Source organism: Plectropomus leopardus, chromosome 6 (genome assembly GCF_008729295.1).
Source record: "Plectropomus leopardus isolate mb chromosome 6, YSFRI_Pleo_2.0, whole genome shotgun sequence".
Lineage (NCBI taxonomy): Eukaryota > Metazoa > Chordata > Actinopteri > Perciformes > Serranidae > Plectropomus > Plectropomus leopardus.
In genome coordinates, this window is record NC_056468.1 from 29677809 (window position 1) to 29693313 (window position 15505).

Genomic DNA, 15505 nt, shown 5'->3' on the forward strand with positions numbered 1-15505 from the left:
GTGTCAATAAGGTCAAACTCTGACCCAGTCAGTGTGAACATCCAGTGTTTAATATGTCAAGTGGGTCCACACACACCATCTGTTCAAATGGAAAAAATGATGTTTACAGGTGAAGAATAAGAACCATTTAACAAAATGCCAAATCTACAAAAATGGTCAAGTGCTGGAAACATCCTGTCATCATCAGCAAGTTTGTCATCTTCGAAAATTGTGAAATTTGGGGAGTTCACATTGGCTTGAAAATTGAGTTTCAGAATTCATTTCCTGTTTTTGGAAACGGTTGGGAAAAGCCAATGTCCAAACAATCTTAACTCAAAGTCCATTAAATAACTATTTCTGAGGCTTTCTGTTATATCATGTTTACTTAAAGTTTAATGCAATCAAATAATCGGCCACTACTCGGCGTAACTTTTTGTTTTTCAAAAATAGAGAAACACTGCATGTGATGATTCAGAATACAAACTCAAATGAGGCTATCCTTTTAAGGTGATTAAATTAATTGACTGAGCTAAAATCTTCTTTGTGGGTTAATGGCCAAACAGTCAAAGCTGATTAAGAGATAAACAGACTGAGATATTTACATGACAATACCCACATATAGTATCGCCTTTATCTGACTATAATCATGCCATTAGTGTTCATGTGAACAGACATGTAGGTGATTCACATCTTTCATTTCGCCTCTTCCAGCACTCCTACGCTCTCTCTGCCCTCAGGCTTTAAACGTCTGCACAATGTTTTTTTTTCTTTGCTCTCTGGCAGCTGTTTCACCTGTAACGTCCTGGCAGAGACTCTGTATGTCACGCTGTGGTTTATGGAAAAAAAAGATGAGGGCCTGATGGTGTTGAAAGAGACAGTTACCACCTACATACGGTTAACAATCCTGAATGGCTGCATCTCAAAGCTCTTTTTTTGACAGTTATCCTGCACTTGAGATGAAGTGGTTTTAAAGCAGCTCAGCGTGATCGGACACCTCTTCACGGTCTACTGTACTCATATAAATACTGTGCCCATACAAAATATTCTCACCCTTTGAAAGTTTTCTAGTTGTTTTGTTTTACCATATTGAATTTAAGTAGATTTAACCCTTTGAAAACTATAGCAAATTGACTTGATTTTTTTTCTAAAAAAATGGAAAGAAGGCATTAAACATCGAAAGAAAAAATGATCTAAAAATCAGCAAGAAATTAGAAAAAAAGTACAAGAAAATTACCTGAAAATGAGTAAAATCAAGCAAGAAAGTAAAAAACAAAGAAAAGAAAAGAAAGGCTAACACTTCTTCTTCACATGATTTTAAATATGTAATTGTCATCATTGTAAATATAGTTTTTTCCAAACTTTATTATTATTTTCCCTATACATTTTCCCTTACTTAATTTTTTTTCTTAATGTACTTTTTTCCTTCTTTTTTTTTCTTTTTTTTTTCGCAATTTCAGGAACATTTTCACCAAGTTGCTCATTGCCTTTTTTTTTCTGTGTTTCTGAAAAAAGTCGCACCAATTGGCCCAGGATTCAAAGGTTTAAATGATTATTAAAGTTGTCTGAAAGCAGCACAAAAAAGAGATGAAATTCTGGGTTTCAAAGGGTTAATGTGATCATCATGAAAATTGTCTGTAATCAGTCTGTCTTGTCTCTCAGCAGTCACCTGTGTGAAGCTGCTCAGACTCCGTTCACAAACCACCTGATGGGAATCTTCTGCCGACTCTGCAGACTGACTGAGTGAAAACTTCACGTGAGTCGCTGTCAGCATTTATTATCAGTGTGGAAGATCCTAAATGCAAACAGGCTGGTTCCCAGGTTTGTCAGGTGGCGGTGCCCCGACGACCAAGCTCAGGAGCCGTGTTTGACTGATGTGGGCTTTTAAAGACTGAAACTTATACTGACGTTTCTGGATTAAATTGGGTTTCTCTCTCTTATTTGCTGTATGGAATTATGACTGTTGTTTCATGCCCCCCTTCAGTATTTAGACCATGTTTGTCTCCCACAATAAAAACATAAAAGTAGCCCAGGACTTTTGTTTTGACACAGTTAAAGACATTTACCACACCATAAATGTATGCAGAAAAGGCACAAATTGTTGCATGAAATGCAGAAAATTAAGTGTTTGGTGCTAAAAACAAAGTCTGGTGGAAAACCCCCAATGCTCCAGGTTCATATGTGTTCCCCCAATGTTGAAACAAAGCCTCCGCCCCGGCTAAAAAAAATGTTGTTTAAGTACAAAGTGACATAGATTAGCATAAAGTAGCATAAAATAAAAAATACTCAAGCCGGTCAAAATGCTTTCTTGTTCTCGGTAGCTTCTTGAAGGCTACCATACTTATGTAGGCTGAATATACTTAGTTACTATGTATAAATACTAAAAACTCACCTAAACTGCAGGTAAAGTACCTGATGTCTCATACTGTAACTGCTTTAATTTGTTGTATTTCATTAAAAGTTAAAGGCTTAACATAGTGCTCTTAGTCAGCTTCAAAAGTTGAAACAAGCAGTGTCAGGGGTGATTACTTTCAAAATGTAATGGATTACTAGTTGCCTTGTTCAAATGCAATTAGTAATGAATTATTTTAGTTTGTCAAAGTAATGTAACTAATTACATTACTTTTTGATTACTTGATTAACTGTTTGAAACTGAGCAATAAAGGTGAGAAATGTGCAGAAGCAGACAACATTTTACTGAAAAGAGTTTATTCAGATGTATCTGCTTTGTCATCACTAATATTTTGATTAATAACTGTAATTAAATTATAGTTTTTCTTGGTAACTAACTAATTACTATAACATTTTGCAATTTAGATACATACATTATCCCCCCACAAAACGGAACAAGTGCTAAACTTTTAGTATTACCAGCCATATTTGGCATAATGTCAGACTTTCTTCAAATACAGCTGAAGTAAGCAGCAGTTAAACTAAATCAAAGTGAAAGCAAACTGTCTTATTTATGGTGAAAATAATGTGTTTGCTGGGAAGAATGAACTTTAATGCTAAATGTTGTCTTAATTTACAGTAAAGCTAACTTTTTCAGACATTAAAAAGTGTGTAATGGAAACCGATGGTACAGGCTAATTACTGGAGAAACTTTTCAAAGTCGTTAATTAACCAATCACCAGAGCGGGAAAAGTTTGCGCACTTTCTCTTCATCTCGTTGTAGCTACAGCTTGTGCCCATCTGTGTGTGTGTGTGTGTGTGTGTGTGTGTGTGTGTGTGTGTGTGTGTGTGTGCATGTGTGCGTGTCTGTGCATGTGTGCGTGTGTGTGTGTGTGTGTGTAACGCCCCTCGGAGCAGCGGATGGAGAAGTGCGTCCCCTCAAGTCATTTCCAACCCGGGATCTGAAGTGACAACATCTCATGCTCGGAGTTCACAGACAGACAGCGCTTTACTTTCTCTGTGGATCTACTCCGGGATGAACTGAGCGCGTTTCTTTTTTTATCTAACGGAGAGGAAGACACACTATCGGATCTATGAGAAAACCCACGTGGATTTATAAAACCATTTTAAACCAGAAGGAATGCATATTTTCTTTGTGAAACTAACTTTCTTGTTGTCGCTGATAGCACTAACGCGAGGTGAGTGGCGCGAGGGGAATCTCATTTTTTGAGAAGTTTTCTGCGTCTGTAAGATATAGAAATGTAGTTTTTGACTTATTTACGATCTAAAGCTCAGAGCAGAGTTTGATTTTAACTTGTTGCACTCACTGCTGCGCCAATTGTTGGACCAAAACTCAAGTTTTTCCAAACTTTTGTGGACTCATCCTGCAGGTTTCCGAACATCACTGTTAATTTACATAAATCAAGTTTACTTTTATTAATTAAAGCACCTGTTTGCATTATCAAAACATGTCTTCTTTGCTCGTTTTTATAAACTGACTCAATTCATGCTAAAAAAAAAATCCGGGCAGCTGTTGAGCACTTGCAACTTATTCTCACTTGTATGTAAACGCATGCCTCTGCAGTTTGGATTCAGACATGTGTGTGTCTTTTTTTATATTATTGCAAAGCTGTGCTACTCCCCAAATGGCACATTCTTTTTGGGACAGCTGCAGAGAGGAGCATGCAACTGCCAAACTAGTGTCAAGTCCTCTGTTCACCACAAAAGCTTACACTTTTGAGGTGGCAAGAGTCACACCTAGACTTCACATTTATGGAGTACTACCTGTGCTATTTGTGAATCCAATGAGGAAAACAAATATTTGCTGCATCACATAGACAGAAATAACTGCCTAAAAGTTCTTAAAAGTTTCAGCAGGTGTGTTAAAACTCTCCATCCGCAGGTCTAAGATGCTCCATGCCCACGGAGTCGTGTTTGAACCAGGGGAGGTGTGAAGCAACTCCAGATGGAAACGGAGAGTGCAAGTAAGTTTTCTCTTTAACCTGTAGAGAAATTGTGGAATGTGGCAGGTTTTTGGTTGACGTGAGGGCTCAAAAGGGGATGAGCGCTCACACCGGTGCTGCTATTTCTGGGATGCAAATGGTCAGAGATAGAAATGAGTGGACATTGATGAGGACAGGGGTCACCGTGAGAGAGAGAGAGTGTGTGAGTGTGTGTGTGTGTGTGTGTGTGTGTGTGTCAGTGCCACCACCACACTCTCCCCTCTGCAGCCCCGCAGCCCTAAATCTTGCTTTTCTTTTCTTTCACGGAGCGACAGCTGGGGTTGCCAGAAGCTCGGCGACCATTGTTCTCCGCTGCCATTAATTCTGTGTGACTAATCTGGGTGAGGCTTCCCAGAGAGACCCTCAGACCCTGTCCCCCTCCCTCACCCACACTCCCTCCTCTCTCCTGGGATTGTGTCCCCTCCTCAATGGCCCTCAGTGCTCTTGCTCCCTCTCATTCCACTGGACAGATGGCATTGGGTAGATTTTTAACCTGCTAAACATCCAACAAACATTCAGCTTTCTTGTATTTTCGGTCCACATGTAAACCAATAAGCTCCAGCTCTGCCCAGAGCTCTCTTTTACAACAAAAGCCTCCTTTGGCTCTATTTCCATCCTGGCATGAGCAGCACCAGCCAGTGTCATCTTACTACTGTCGCAGAGCTCGCTGACCGGGCAAATGTTTGGGTCACAGCTCCAAGACTGCAAGACCCAGGCAGCCATCTTGGCCCCCCGCCACATCTTAATTTGTGTTATTCACCCCACAATCACACACTCCCCTCCTCCTCCCCACCTTCCCCACCTCCTCATTGGGCCACAAAGCCATCATTGTGCCCCGCACTGTCCTCCTCCTCAGACTCCTCCAATTAAACATGGAGGTGGACGTCCTCGCAGTTTTGAAAAGGTTTGAGCGGGCACACAGGGCTGAGTTTGTGATGTGTTGTTAGTGTTTAAGGCATTGGTGTGTTAGTCGTCACTGTGCCACCAGAGGGCCAGGAGAAAAAACGTTTAGGTTCCTCAAGTGCAGACAGCAATACTTTCACTTAGAGCTGAAATGGTTAGTTGGTTAACCCCTTGAAACCTGAGAAAATTAGCTTATTTCTTTCAAAAACAAGGGAGGAAGGTGATGAGCCAATTATTATGAGCCTGGTAACAAGAAATGTAAAAAACTGAGGTAAAAAAAAAAAAAAAGGAATGAAAAAACTAAAAAAAGGGTTGAAATGTGTAGATTTAAACACTTTAAATATATGATCTATTTATATTTCTTAATTAATTTATAAAAATTATTTTCTAATAGTTTTTCTCATCTGTCTTTTTTTTTTAACTTATTTTCAGTTGACTTTCAGGCACCTTTTCCTATTTTTTTGCAATTTGTGAAATTTTTGCCAAATTGCTTGCTGCTTTGTTAGCCATGTTTCAAAAGAAATCAAACCATTTTTTTTCTTAAAATGTTTTAAATGCTTGTGAAAGGCATCTGAACATAGCACAAAAAACTGATGTCAGTCCAGGTTTCAAAGGATTAATTGATTAGTCAATCACTAGAAAATAATCAGCTACTCTTTTGATATCCGATTCATTGGTTAGGTAATTTTGAAAAGCAAAAGTGTAGAAAAAAACCCAAAATATTCTCTGGCTGCAGCTTTGCAAATGTGATGATTTGCTGCTCTTCTTTGTCATATATTATTGTAAACTGAACATTTGGGTTTGGATCTTTTGTTGAAGTAAAAAAGGTTTTTTTCACAATTTTTAGACATTTTAGATCAGTTTAGTGGTTTTGTTGATGTATAAGTGTTAAATCATTCCTTGTGGGTTTTTGTGTATTTGCTGCAGTTACTGTATAGCAACAAATAAGCTCAAAGACTGAAATATCCCAAATGCTGCTCTTTGTCCCCTTTAAGCACAGTCATGAACTTGGTCTCTTCTAACTCTTAGGAGTTCAATCTCGAAAAGTCAGAATTAGTCAAAGCCTTTGTGTCTCCATTGCGGTGCAGGTCCCTGTTAGGACACACTGGACTTTGGGGTTGACATAATCATTCTTTTTCGTCTTCTGCTGGGTTTTATGCTGCAGTCATGTGATGTTGAAAGGTCAAAGTTCCCGAGTTGGGAAGTTGTTCTTCGGTCTTCGTTGTGTTCATGTGTTTTGAGGTTGTGAAACAGGAACAACATTGAAGCTTCAAAGAGTTGCATTTTAAGAGCATTTAAACAAGAGGCTGACAGCTGTTTCCATATGTGAATTAATAAAAAAAAGTTTCTCACACTGACCAAACATTGACTTTTGCCCACCATGTTTATGCATTTCTGACATCAAGTCGGCAACTCGTGTCTAACCGAGTGTGTTAACAGCTGTGATATATAACTTCACACCTTTGCATCGTAGATGAACATAATCCCACAAATAACATTTGATTTAAAGTATGAATAGTTGTCAGAGGGGGACAAAGGGAAGAAGACTGAATTCTTTATTCGATCTCGTGTCCACGGACAAATCACAGCCGTTCTGATATCCAGTACAACAGTGCTCCCTCTCATATTGCTCAAGTGTTGTTACAGTGATATCAGGTTTCTAAATGATTAACTCAGAAAGAATTGTGACGCTTCAAATGATGTGTAGTCTGTCAGTGAGGATTTAACCACCTGCTGCTCCGTTTGTTATGTTTGGAAGTGATCGTTCTTCAATGTGAGACTAATATCGATACCAAAATCTCTGCACGGCAACATGAAGGATTTATTTCTTCTGTTGCTGAGAGATCAGCAGGGAATTCTTACAGTAAATTGTCAGAGGAAATTAAGTTCTTACTGTTACATGACTCAAGGGGAAATCCAGCTTTTACGGGAAGTATTGCGCCAGTATTGAATGAATTAAATATAGCAGAACTTTTGGTATCCAAAGTTTCCGTGCTATCCGTCAAGCTCAAATTTTGCTGGATTCAGCGTAATGCAAACAATAGTATCTTTTCTTGGATCCTCCCTGGTAAAGGCCGAGATCTTTCAAACTTAACCTCCGCAGTTTGTCTTGAAAAGTTTGACATCTCATGCTCAAACCAAGATAACCCTGATGACAAGTCCAGGGTTATTGTGTCGGAACCAAATAATACATTATGCAACTGTTTTCACAGGCTAAATACTTTTTAATTTACTTTACCAGTAACCCAGGTTCACTAACAGAACTCCTTTGGTTATTTGGGTTACCAGTAAACTTGACACATTTTTAACCTGTTTTGTGGTATCCTGCTTGGTGAAGGATAAAGGCTATTTTCCTAATGAAAGAGTTTTTTCCTCAAGCCTCGCTTCATTCTTGACAGGATTACGATTTGGGTTCCCCTCAATCAAAAAGCCGCCGCTCTTGAACTCGAGTGTTATGTCGAGGTCAACTAAGTGGGACTGGATGCTTCAGTTTTATATAGTCTGACAGAGATGCCTACTTGACATGCCATACCATAAATACCATCTCCTCTTCATATCTGGCCTCGCCTGGCCCTGTGAGATCCCGACTGAAGTTTATCTCCAAAGAGCTTCGAGGAGGAGGCCTCTCATTTACTGCAGAGGCTTGGCAGCAGCAGAGAGCAGTGACAGAGCCGAGCCAGTCCAGACCAGGAAAAATAACTCCCAAATTCCAGTGGCACAATGGCCAGAATCAAAGCTTGTCTCTGCCCGGAGAGATGAGAGATGTCGGGCGAGGAAGGACGCTGCTGAGAGATCACAAACCTTCATCAGCAGTTAGTCAGCGTGATGAAAAAAATACAACTGATCTCTGACAGACCGATGACTGCCGGGAGTCACGTGGTGATTTAGGATTTCTGTTCTTGTAGATGGAGGTCCAACGTTTGTATGAATGAGGCCAAACTGGAAGAATACCACAGAAATTCCTCTAGTTTGTCAGATGAGACGAATCGTTTGGCTCCTGTTGGATCCAAAGATCTGAGTTGATTGATTGGTTTGTATCTCACTGAAAGTAATTTGGCATATTCCACTGTCAAAAACCGTGCAGGAAATATAAAATTGGAAGGACAGGGGAAAGGAGTTACTCATGCTCATGTTGAATGATTGTTAGAGTAACATTTTTCAAGATCCATAACAGATACCATAATACTATACAAGATATTTTTAAGCCTCCGCAGCGGTGACAGCCGCGGCTGAAGGCAAAATGTTTTCAGGCCTGTATACATACATACATGAGGGAATTTCCTCAAATTTGGCACAAACGTCCATTTGGACTGGAAGTTGAACCAATTAGATTCTGGCTGATCAAAGGTCACTGACCTCAAAAAAACAACAACAATGGTAACACACAACTGCAAGTCGGTAATTGGAGTTTTTCTTTTCTTCAAAATCCCGTTTTTATTAGCCAATAATTTAAGCGTATCTGTATATCAGTATTTGCTGTCTGTTGTCTTTACGTAAGCAGCTATAAAGGAACTTTTTCTACTTAAAATATGCTCTAAAATTAGAAATGTTTCGAGTTTCTTACTTAAACCTGGAAAGACTCAATGAAATAAGTAAACACGACTGAGAATGTAGCTACAAATTTGTCACTAACATTCGATATTTGACAGCTTTTGATGATTTATTCTACATATACATATTAGCTGATATTTTAACAAGTATGGAGATTTGATAACCATCATCTCAGTCAGACACATGGATGAAATGACGGCCGTCGATAAACGTTAAAAACTTAGTGTAAAGGTTACGTTCATTCACAAAACTTTAACATGTGCTGGGTTAAAAAATCTCACTAAAGCAAGAATCAGACAAAAGATCCACACGTTGTGTTAAAAGCTTACAGCAATTTAAGTTGTGCAAAGTTTCGATCTAACTGAGATCTTCGTCTTCGCCTGACATAGATCTGTGATTGATGCGTTTAAATGTTTGAACATGGGTAAAACTTTGGGGGCGGTTTCAGCGTGGATGCCAGACTTTTAAGATCTGAAAATGTGAGAACTTTAATCCCAATGTCAGGATTTTCAGATTATTCTGTGTTTGCATTAGATGACAAACAGAGTCTTTAATTCCTGGCTGGTATGTGCGGCGACTGCTACAGTATCCACCCACTTGGATGAAAGTGAGCCCTTGTCTCTCCTGTTCTGGGGATTCCTTAATGGCACCTCTGTTCGCTCTGGTCAGATGAGTCTATCTCAGCCACACACACACACACACACACACTCACACACTACACTCCCCTCTACGCATCCATTCAGAGTCAGGAAACAGCCTCGGAGTGGCCCGAGGGAAGAAAAGGTGCCGTATCTGATCATATCATCACACAACGAGAAACACACAGCGCAAGGCTTTTATATGGCCGCTGCCGCCGGTGTTGGGTTCCCTTTGGCAAGAGTCCGGCCGGTGAGAGGGCTGATCGTCAGAGTGTCCTGGCTGAATGAAGTGACTCGGTGGTGGTGGGGAACCTCAGCGTGGAGGATTAGTGATATTTGAGCCTCCCAGGTTGGCATATGCCAAGACAAATCATATAAACTTTGATCGCAGGCTGAGTGGACTGACAGCGCGTGTGTGAGTGTGAGACAAAGACACTGGGCATACTCCAAACCGCACTTCCTCATTTCTTTTATTTTTCTTTCAGCCAGACCACCTGTCTGTGGGTTATAGTATAACAACATGCACTCACCCACACAGCAGCATGCTCCATAATACCCATGATTACTTGTGGTTTTGCCCATTCAGCTTCACACAGGAACACATCGACTTTGTCTGCCAGGTGTGCTTTTAGCTTTCAGTCACTCCAGATGCACGCTCACTCACAGGATATTTAGGAGAATGGAGTGTGATGCCTTTGTGGTGACACAGAGCAGTTTGTTCAGTTAAACAGTGATGCAGATTGTAAGATACATAGTTTCCAGATGTACGATTATTATCATATTTGTATGATAATTTTTGCTTCTGCGTGATGTACAATCAATAATTCCAAATTTGCCATAATGTACGATAATTCAACCACTTTGAGACTCACAATATGCACTTTAGTTCACACATTTCTTTTAAACTCATTTCCAGGCTCTGTGTTTACGCATCACATCTCACATGATCTCCTTACAGCCAACTGTGTTTGTTGTAGGCCACGTTCGGGTCACGTTTGTTGGGCACGCACTGCTGTCGTTTGTTTTCGTAAACATTCGGCCACCATCAGCATGCTGGGAAAAAATAAAAAATGCAGATATAGGTAGATTTGTAGATGTGTCAAAAAGTCATTTAAATACTTGCTTACCAAAGTTATAAATTTAACATATTTGTTTTTGGGATTGTGACTGGCGTACAATAGTTTTTCTCAAAATACAATAATTTTGAGCCTCTGGTACGATAGTGTAACGTCTCAAGTCGCAGTCTTTGAGCCAGATTACTAGTAATAATACCTTTGTATCTGTCGTCCTAGAGTCAACCCATTCAAATCTTAACACTGTCACAGTTCAAAGAGAAATAGATTACAGTCAACCTCATACTTGCTATATTACCGTGATACCCAAAAGTACCTTTGTTATTGTTGTAATTGTAACACACAAAAATGGCATTATGTTTTGCAATGACTGCCATGCTCTTAACTGATTGTGGTGTCAACTCTGTCTGCTCTCTGTTAAGCTAATGTTAAATTATCTGAAGTTATCTGCTTCTGATAGCTGTCAATTAATACTTAACTAAACAGTATACGAAGCTGGAAAATGATACGCACACACGAGATGGTTAAATGTCTGTAACACTTACACTTACGTTTCTCATTTTTTAGATATCAAAATGACATTTAGCGGCATTTCACCCCTTAAAGTCATCTTAGGTTGAGGGAGCAGAAACTGGCTTGCGAGTCACGTTTAACATTTTATATTACTATTGTAATATCACATGCTACTGTTGCGTTATTGCTGTGCCCCCCTCTTTTGTCATTCTGTCATTATTGTAATTTAATTGTTATTTACGACATCTATTGCACGTCTGTCCGTCCTGGAAGAGGGATCCCTCCTCAGCTGCTCTTCCTGAGGTTTCTTCCATTTTTTTGCAGTGTGAGGGTCTAAGGAAAGAGGGATGTCATATGCTCCAAAGCCCTCTAAGGCAAACTGTGTTTTGTGATAATGGGCTTTATAAATAAAATTGACTTTACTTGACTTGACCATTATCGACCGACAGCCAACAGTTCCCTTTGTAGTTTGCCCAACTCATAAAATAAACATAAATACAGCTTATAAAATCTAAAAATGTAAAGCCTGCTAACAACACAATCCTGTCTTGATTTGTGGGAGTCGACTGGGCGCTCTGAGGATGCAATGATGTGACATTTTGGCGTGCTCTGCCTCAGACCCTGAAGTCGCCATGCACGGTGACAACCTGAGGGTCCGGTTGCACTGTCAGTTACACCTTCAGACACCCGTAAAGCCTTTAAGTGGTTCCCAGCCTCGTAAAGTAGGCAGTGGCAGAAGTCATTAGGACATTCACACACACACACACACACACACACACACACACACACACACACACACTTGGAGGTCGGTCCCGGGGGGAGCAGGCTCTTTCCCATGGGCTGTGTCCATAACACTCCCAAATAAACAGGGTCTCTAATGAAGGCTGCCAGATGTGGGCTGGCCAGGTCAGCTCTCCTGTACGATTAGAGAGGACGGATGGATGTAAGGAGAGGCAAAGAGGGGCAGCGTTTCCCTGTAATTTCTGCAGCCAGTGGGGATTTGGTGGTAACTCTGGTTTCAGTTCCACAACAAACAACAACCCTGCTTCTTTGTGCCAGCTCTGGTTTGAGTGGAAGAGCTATTTTTATTTCACTAGGCTCGATTTGTGTGATTGAAGCTGAATTTAAGCGAACGTTTCGGTGTTGATTTTCTCCGCCAGCGGTGGCAGAGTTGTCACTGTGGTTAGCCGCGGTAGAGCTGCTGGGAAAACACAAGAGAGGGAAGTGTGGAGGGAGAGGAGAGGAGGGGAGAGGCCCCCCTTTGGGCAGCGCTGTAAAAACAGATCAGACAAGACTAAAGGGGACTTAGGGCAGGCACAGGACCAAACAGCCAGGAAATGAGACGGGGAGGAGGGGAGACAGGAGGGAGGAGGGGAGCAGAGGTACAAATATGCTCCACTAACACAGTTTGACTCCCGGCGAGACGCTCTGTTTCACCTGAGAGATATATTTTAAACGATCTTAAAGCAATCTTTTTTTTTTTGCCATTTTCCATGAAAAGAATGAAGCCTGAGAAAAAAGGGGAAAACCAAAAAAAGTACCCCAAACTAGGCAGATTTCCATTAACTCTCAAACTGTCAAAGTTGAAAGTGTGAATATGAAATAATGGAAACACATCAATGGAAAAAAAAACCCTCAAAAAAAAAAAAAACATTTATTGCAAAAACGTTTTTACGCTCGCTTACGCTCCAATTTTGTCAATATTTAGAATTGGAAATATAACAAACTCCAACACAAAACTTTGTTTAAATGTTCGTTGTGTTACAATGTTCTGTTTTACACGACCACACAGACAGCAAGTAACCAGTTTTTTTTTTTTTAACATATACTTCAGAAGGCATTTTAAAAAATCTATTGTTTGACCCAAAACTCAGTCTGTGTGTGGACAAGAGCCCAAAATAAAGCCTAAACATGAATTATCCTGTTATTTTTTGCTTGAATATATAAAGTGATAGATAAAAAAAGAATAATCCCAAAACAATCTTAATTATGTCATTTACAGAGATGGACCCAGACAGTGAATCTGTCTCCCACAGAGCTTTACGTGGCACAATAACTGAATAAAAGCACAACCTAATTCACTAAGCTTCTTAAAACGGATTCAGATCGGGGCCCATACAGCTGCCAAAATCTGTGTACTCGCTTCAGGTTTTTTTTTTGTTTACAGTGCACATGTGTGTAGCCTACATATTACGTTCAAAGCCTCCGTCCCCATCTGCGCGTGACCTCAGAGAGATGGCAGATGGCAGATTGGCCCGACACCGAGGAAAGCCCCTTCAGTGAGAGTGACGCCTGGCGAAGGGTCAGATGTCACCACAACATCTGCTGCAGGCTCGAGCCGCCGCCCCGGCCCTGTTATGCATCCCATCAGTGTCGCGGAACCTGTTGCCACGGGCTACAGCGGCAGCCACAGAAGAAGAGACGGCCCCGGGAGCGAGCGCGGAGGAGAACAATGAGGGCTACTGGGCCGGGATGACAGAGGAGATAATAACAGTATCGGCCTTACCGCAGAGATAATTCCACTGCTGTCCTGCAGTTATACGATACCTCCCAAACACCTGATATTTGCTCAGCTTCTGATTTGTGCCCCTCTTTTCATGCCCCCTTTATTTACATTTCCAGCCGTCCAGTTTACCTGCTGCTGTTGAGATTATCCCGCTCGCCAGGCCGGCAGATTTCTCTTGTTGGAGCAGCTGCTTTGCTCTGTTTGTTTTGAATACAGCCAAGACTCCATAAAAGAGTCGTTGAATATCTTTTGTCCTACACACCCTCATTTTTTCGAGCTCTCATTGAGGCAGATAAGCTCGCCGTCTGTAAAAGCCGTTTTGTGCTGTATTTGACGGGCTCTCGCCAAGTTAAAGAGCAAACTGTTGGCATTCTTTGCCTAGCATGTGCTACAGTTGACTTACTGCTTGCACCTCCGCCGGAGTGTGTTTGGACAGTGTGTCCACGTGCTCCGAGGTAAGGGTGCAGGGGCTCCGTCTGTTTGTCTTTTAGGCCCCTGTGCGAGACGCTGGGCTGTTTTACGAAGCGCATGCCAGGTTTCAGAGGTGGTGTGAGCCATAAAGTGGAGCTGCCAGCAGGCGAGCTTCAGGTTAAGAACCAGGACAGGAGACTCTTCAGAGCAGATACCCAACATGCTTTGCTCAGGGGCCACTTTTGCAAAATGACAGGAGGCCAGGGGCCAGTTACAGTAGCCCCTTACGTTTGTACAATGGGGTTTTAAGATGTTCCTACCATATTACGACATTTCTTCATCATTTTTAGGATTTTCGGCCGTATCTTCCTAGGATTTAAGGATGTTTCTAGGACATTTGTAGGATTTGGGATGTTTCCAGGAAGTTAGCACATTTCTTGGATTTTAGGACATTTCAAGGACTGTAGGGAATTTCTGTGATTTTAGGACGTTACCAGAATTTTTGGACATTTTTAGGATTTTCAACTGCATCTGCCATTTTGGGACATTTGGGGGATTTTAGGACATTTCTAGGACTGTAGGACATTTATAGACTGTTGGGAACTTTCCAGGATTTTGGCACATTTCAAGGATTTTAGGACAATTCTAGGACCTTAGGACATTTCTAGGATTTCGGATGATTTTAGCTAGGACCTCTGTTGGGGGTGCAGGGGATCCTTCACTGGCCCTTTTTTAGACAAACAAGCTCTATTTTGATGCTGTTTTAAGCACTCTGGCATCTTATTTATTCTAAAGGTACATAACAGTTCCCAGTGTCAATCTCTTTATTTTTATTGTGAATTAGATTCAGGTTGGGGGGCCACCCGGCACCCAGATTTGGCCTGTGGGCTGAAAGTTGAGTATCACTGCTTTAGAGTAAACACCAAAATTCCCTCTGAACTGGCAGCCCCTCTCTGGCTTTCTCCCCATGAAAAACCCAACCAAACCAGTTTCCTTTCTTTCAGACTCCTTTTGTTTGTCCCGCGGCTTGTGTGTGTTTTGGATTTTAAGCTTTTGCCTCACACTTGGCCTCAAACATCGCCGACCGCTAAAACGTTGCAGAGCAGCTTGGAGTGACTTGGAAGAAAGTTTGAACGGGGGAGTGAGCAGTAGTCAGTTGAGACTTATAAATCCTAATGTGGTGTCTTAGAAATGAAAAGAAATTGGGGAAGAGGAGGGGGAGTGATGGGGTTTGGAGGGAAAGAAGGTGCACAGAGGGGAGCGAGCGGATGCCAGCGATCTTACGACTTTGAACAGAGGAAGTGGAACCAATAATGAGAAAAAAAGGGGAAAATTCAGGGATGAGCCATGTATAATGAAAGACGATTAGGAGAAAGTTTTTTTTTATTTTGGGGGGGGGGGGGCGGAGAGGAGAGGAAAGAGGAGGTATAACAGCTGAATACGCCCGGCCTGTGGTCAGCTCTGAATGGGGAGGAAAAACAATGGGCCCACTCATCCTTCGCTCTCTCTCTCCTCACTCGCTCTTCATTTCTCTGCTAA

The 15505-nt window shown here is 41.3% G+C and overlaps 1 protein-coding gene across 2 annotated transcripts in view; it reads left to right on the plus strand.

Moving 5' to 3' along the window:
* The first annotated feature begins 3329 nt into the window (after positions 1-3329).
* The window catches only part of LOC121945063 (neurogenic locus notch homolog protein 1-like), a 60374-nt gene continuing 48198 nt past the window's right edge, over positions 3330-15505 (plus strand). For both annotated transcript variants that reach the window (XM_042489069.1, XM_042489070.1), the window contains exons 1-2: positions 3330-3566; positions 4271-4352. In XM_042489069.1, the coding sequence (XP_042345003.1) occupies positions 3509-3566; positions 4271-4352 (140 nt within the window). In that variant the 5' untranslated portion in view covers positions 3330-3508. The remainder of the gene's footprint in view (positions 3567-4270; positions 4353-15505) is intronic.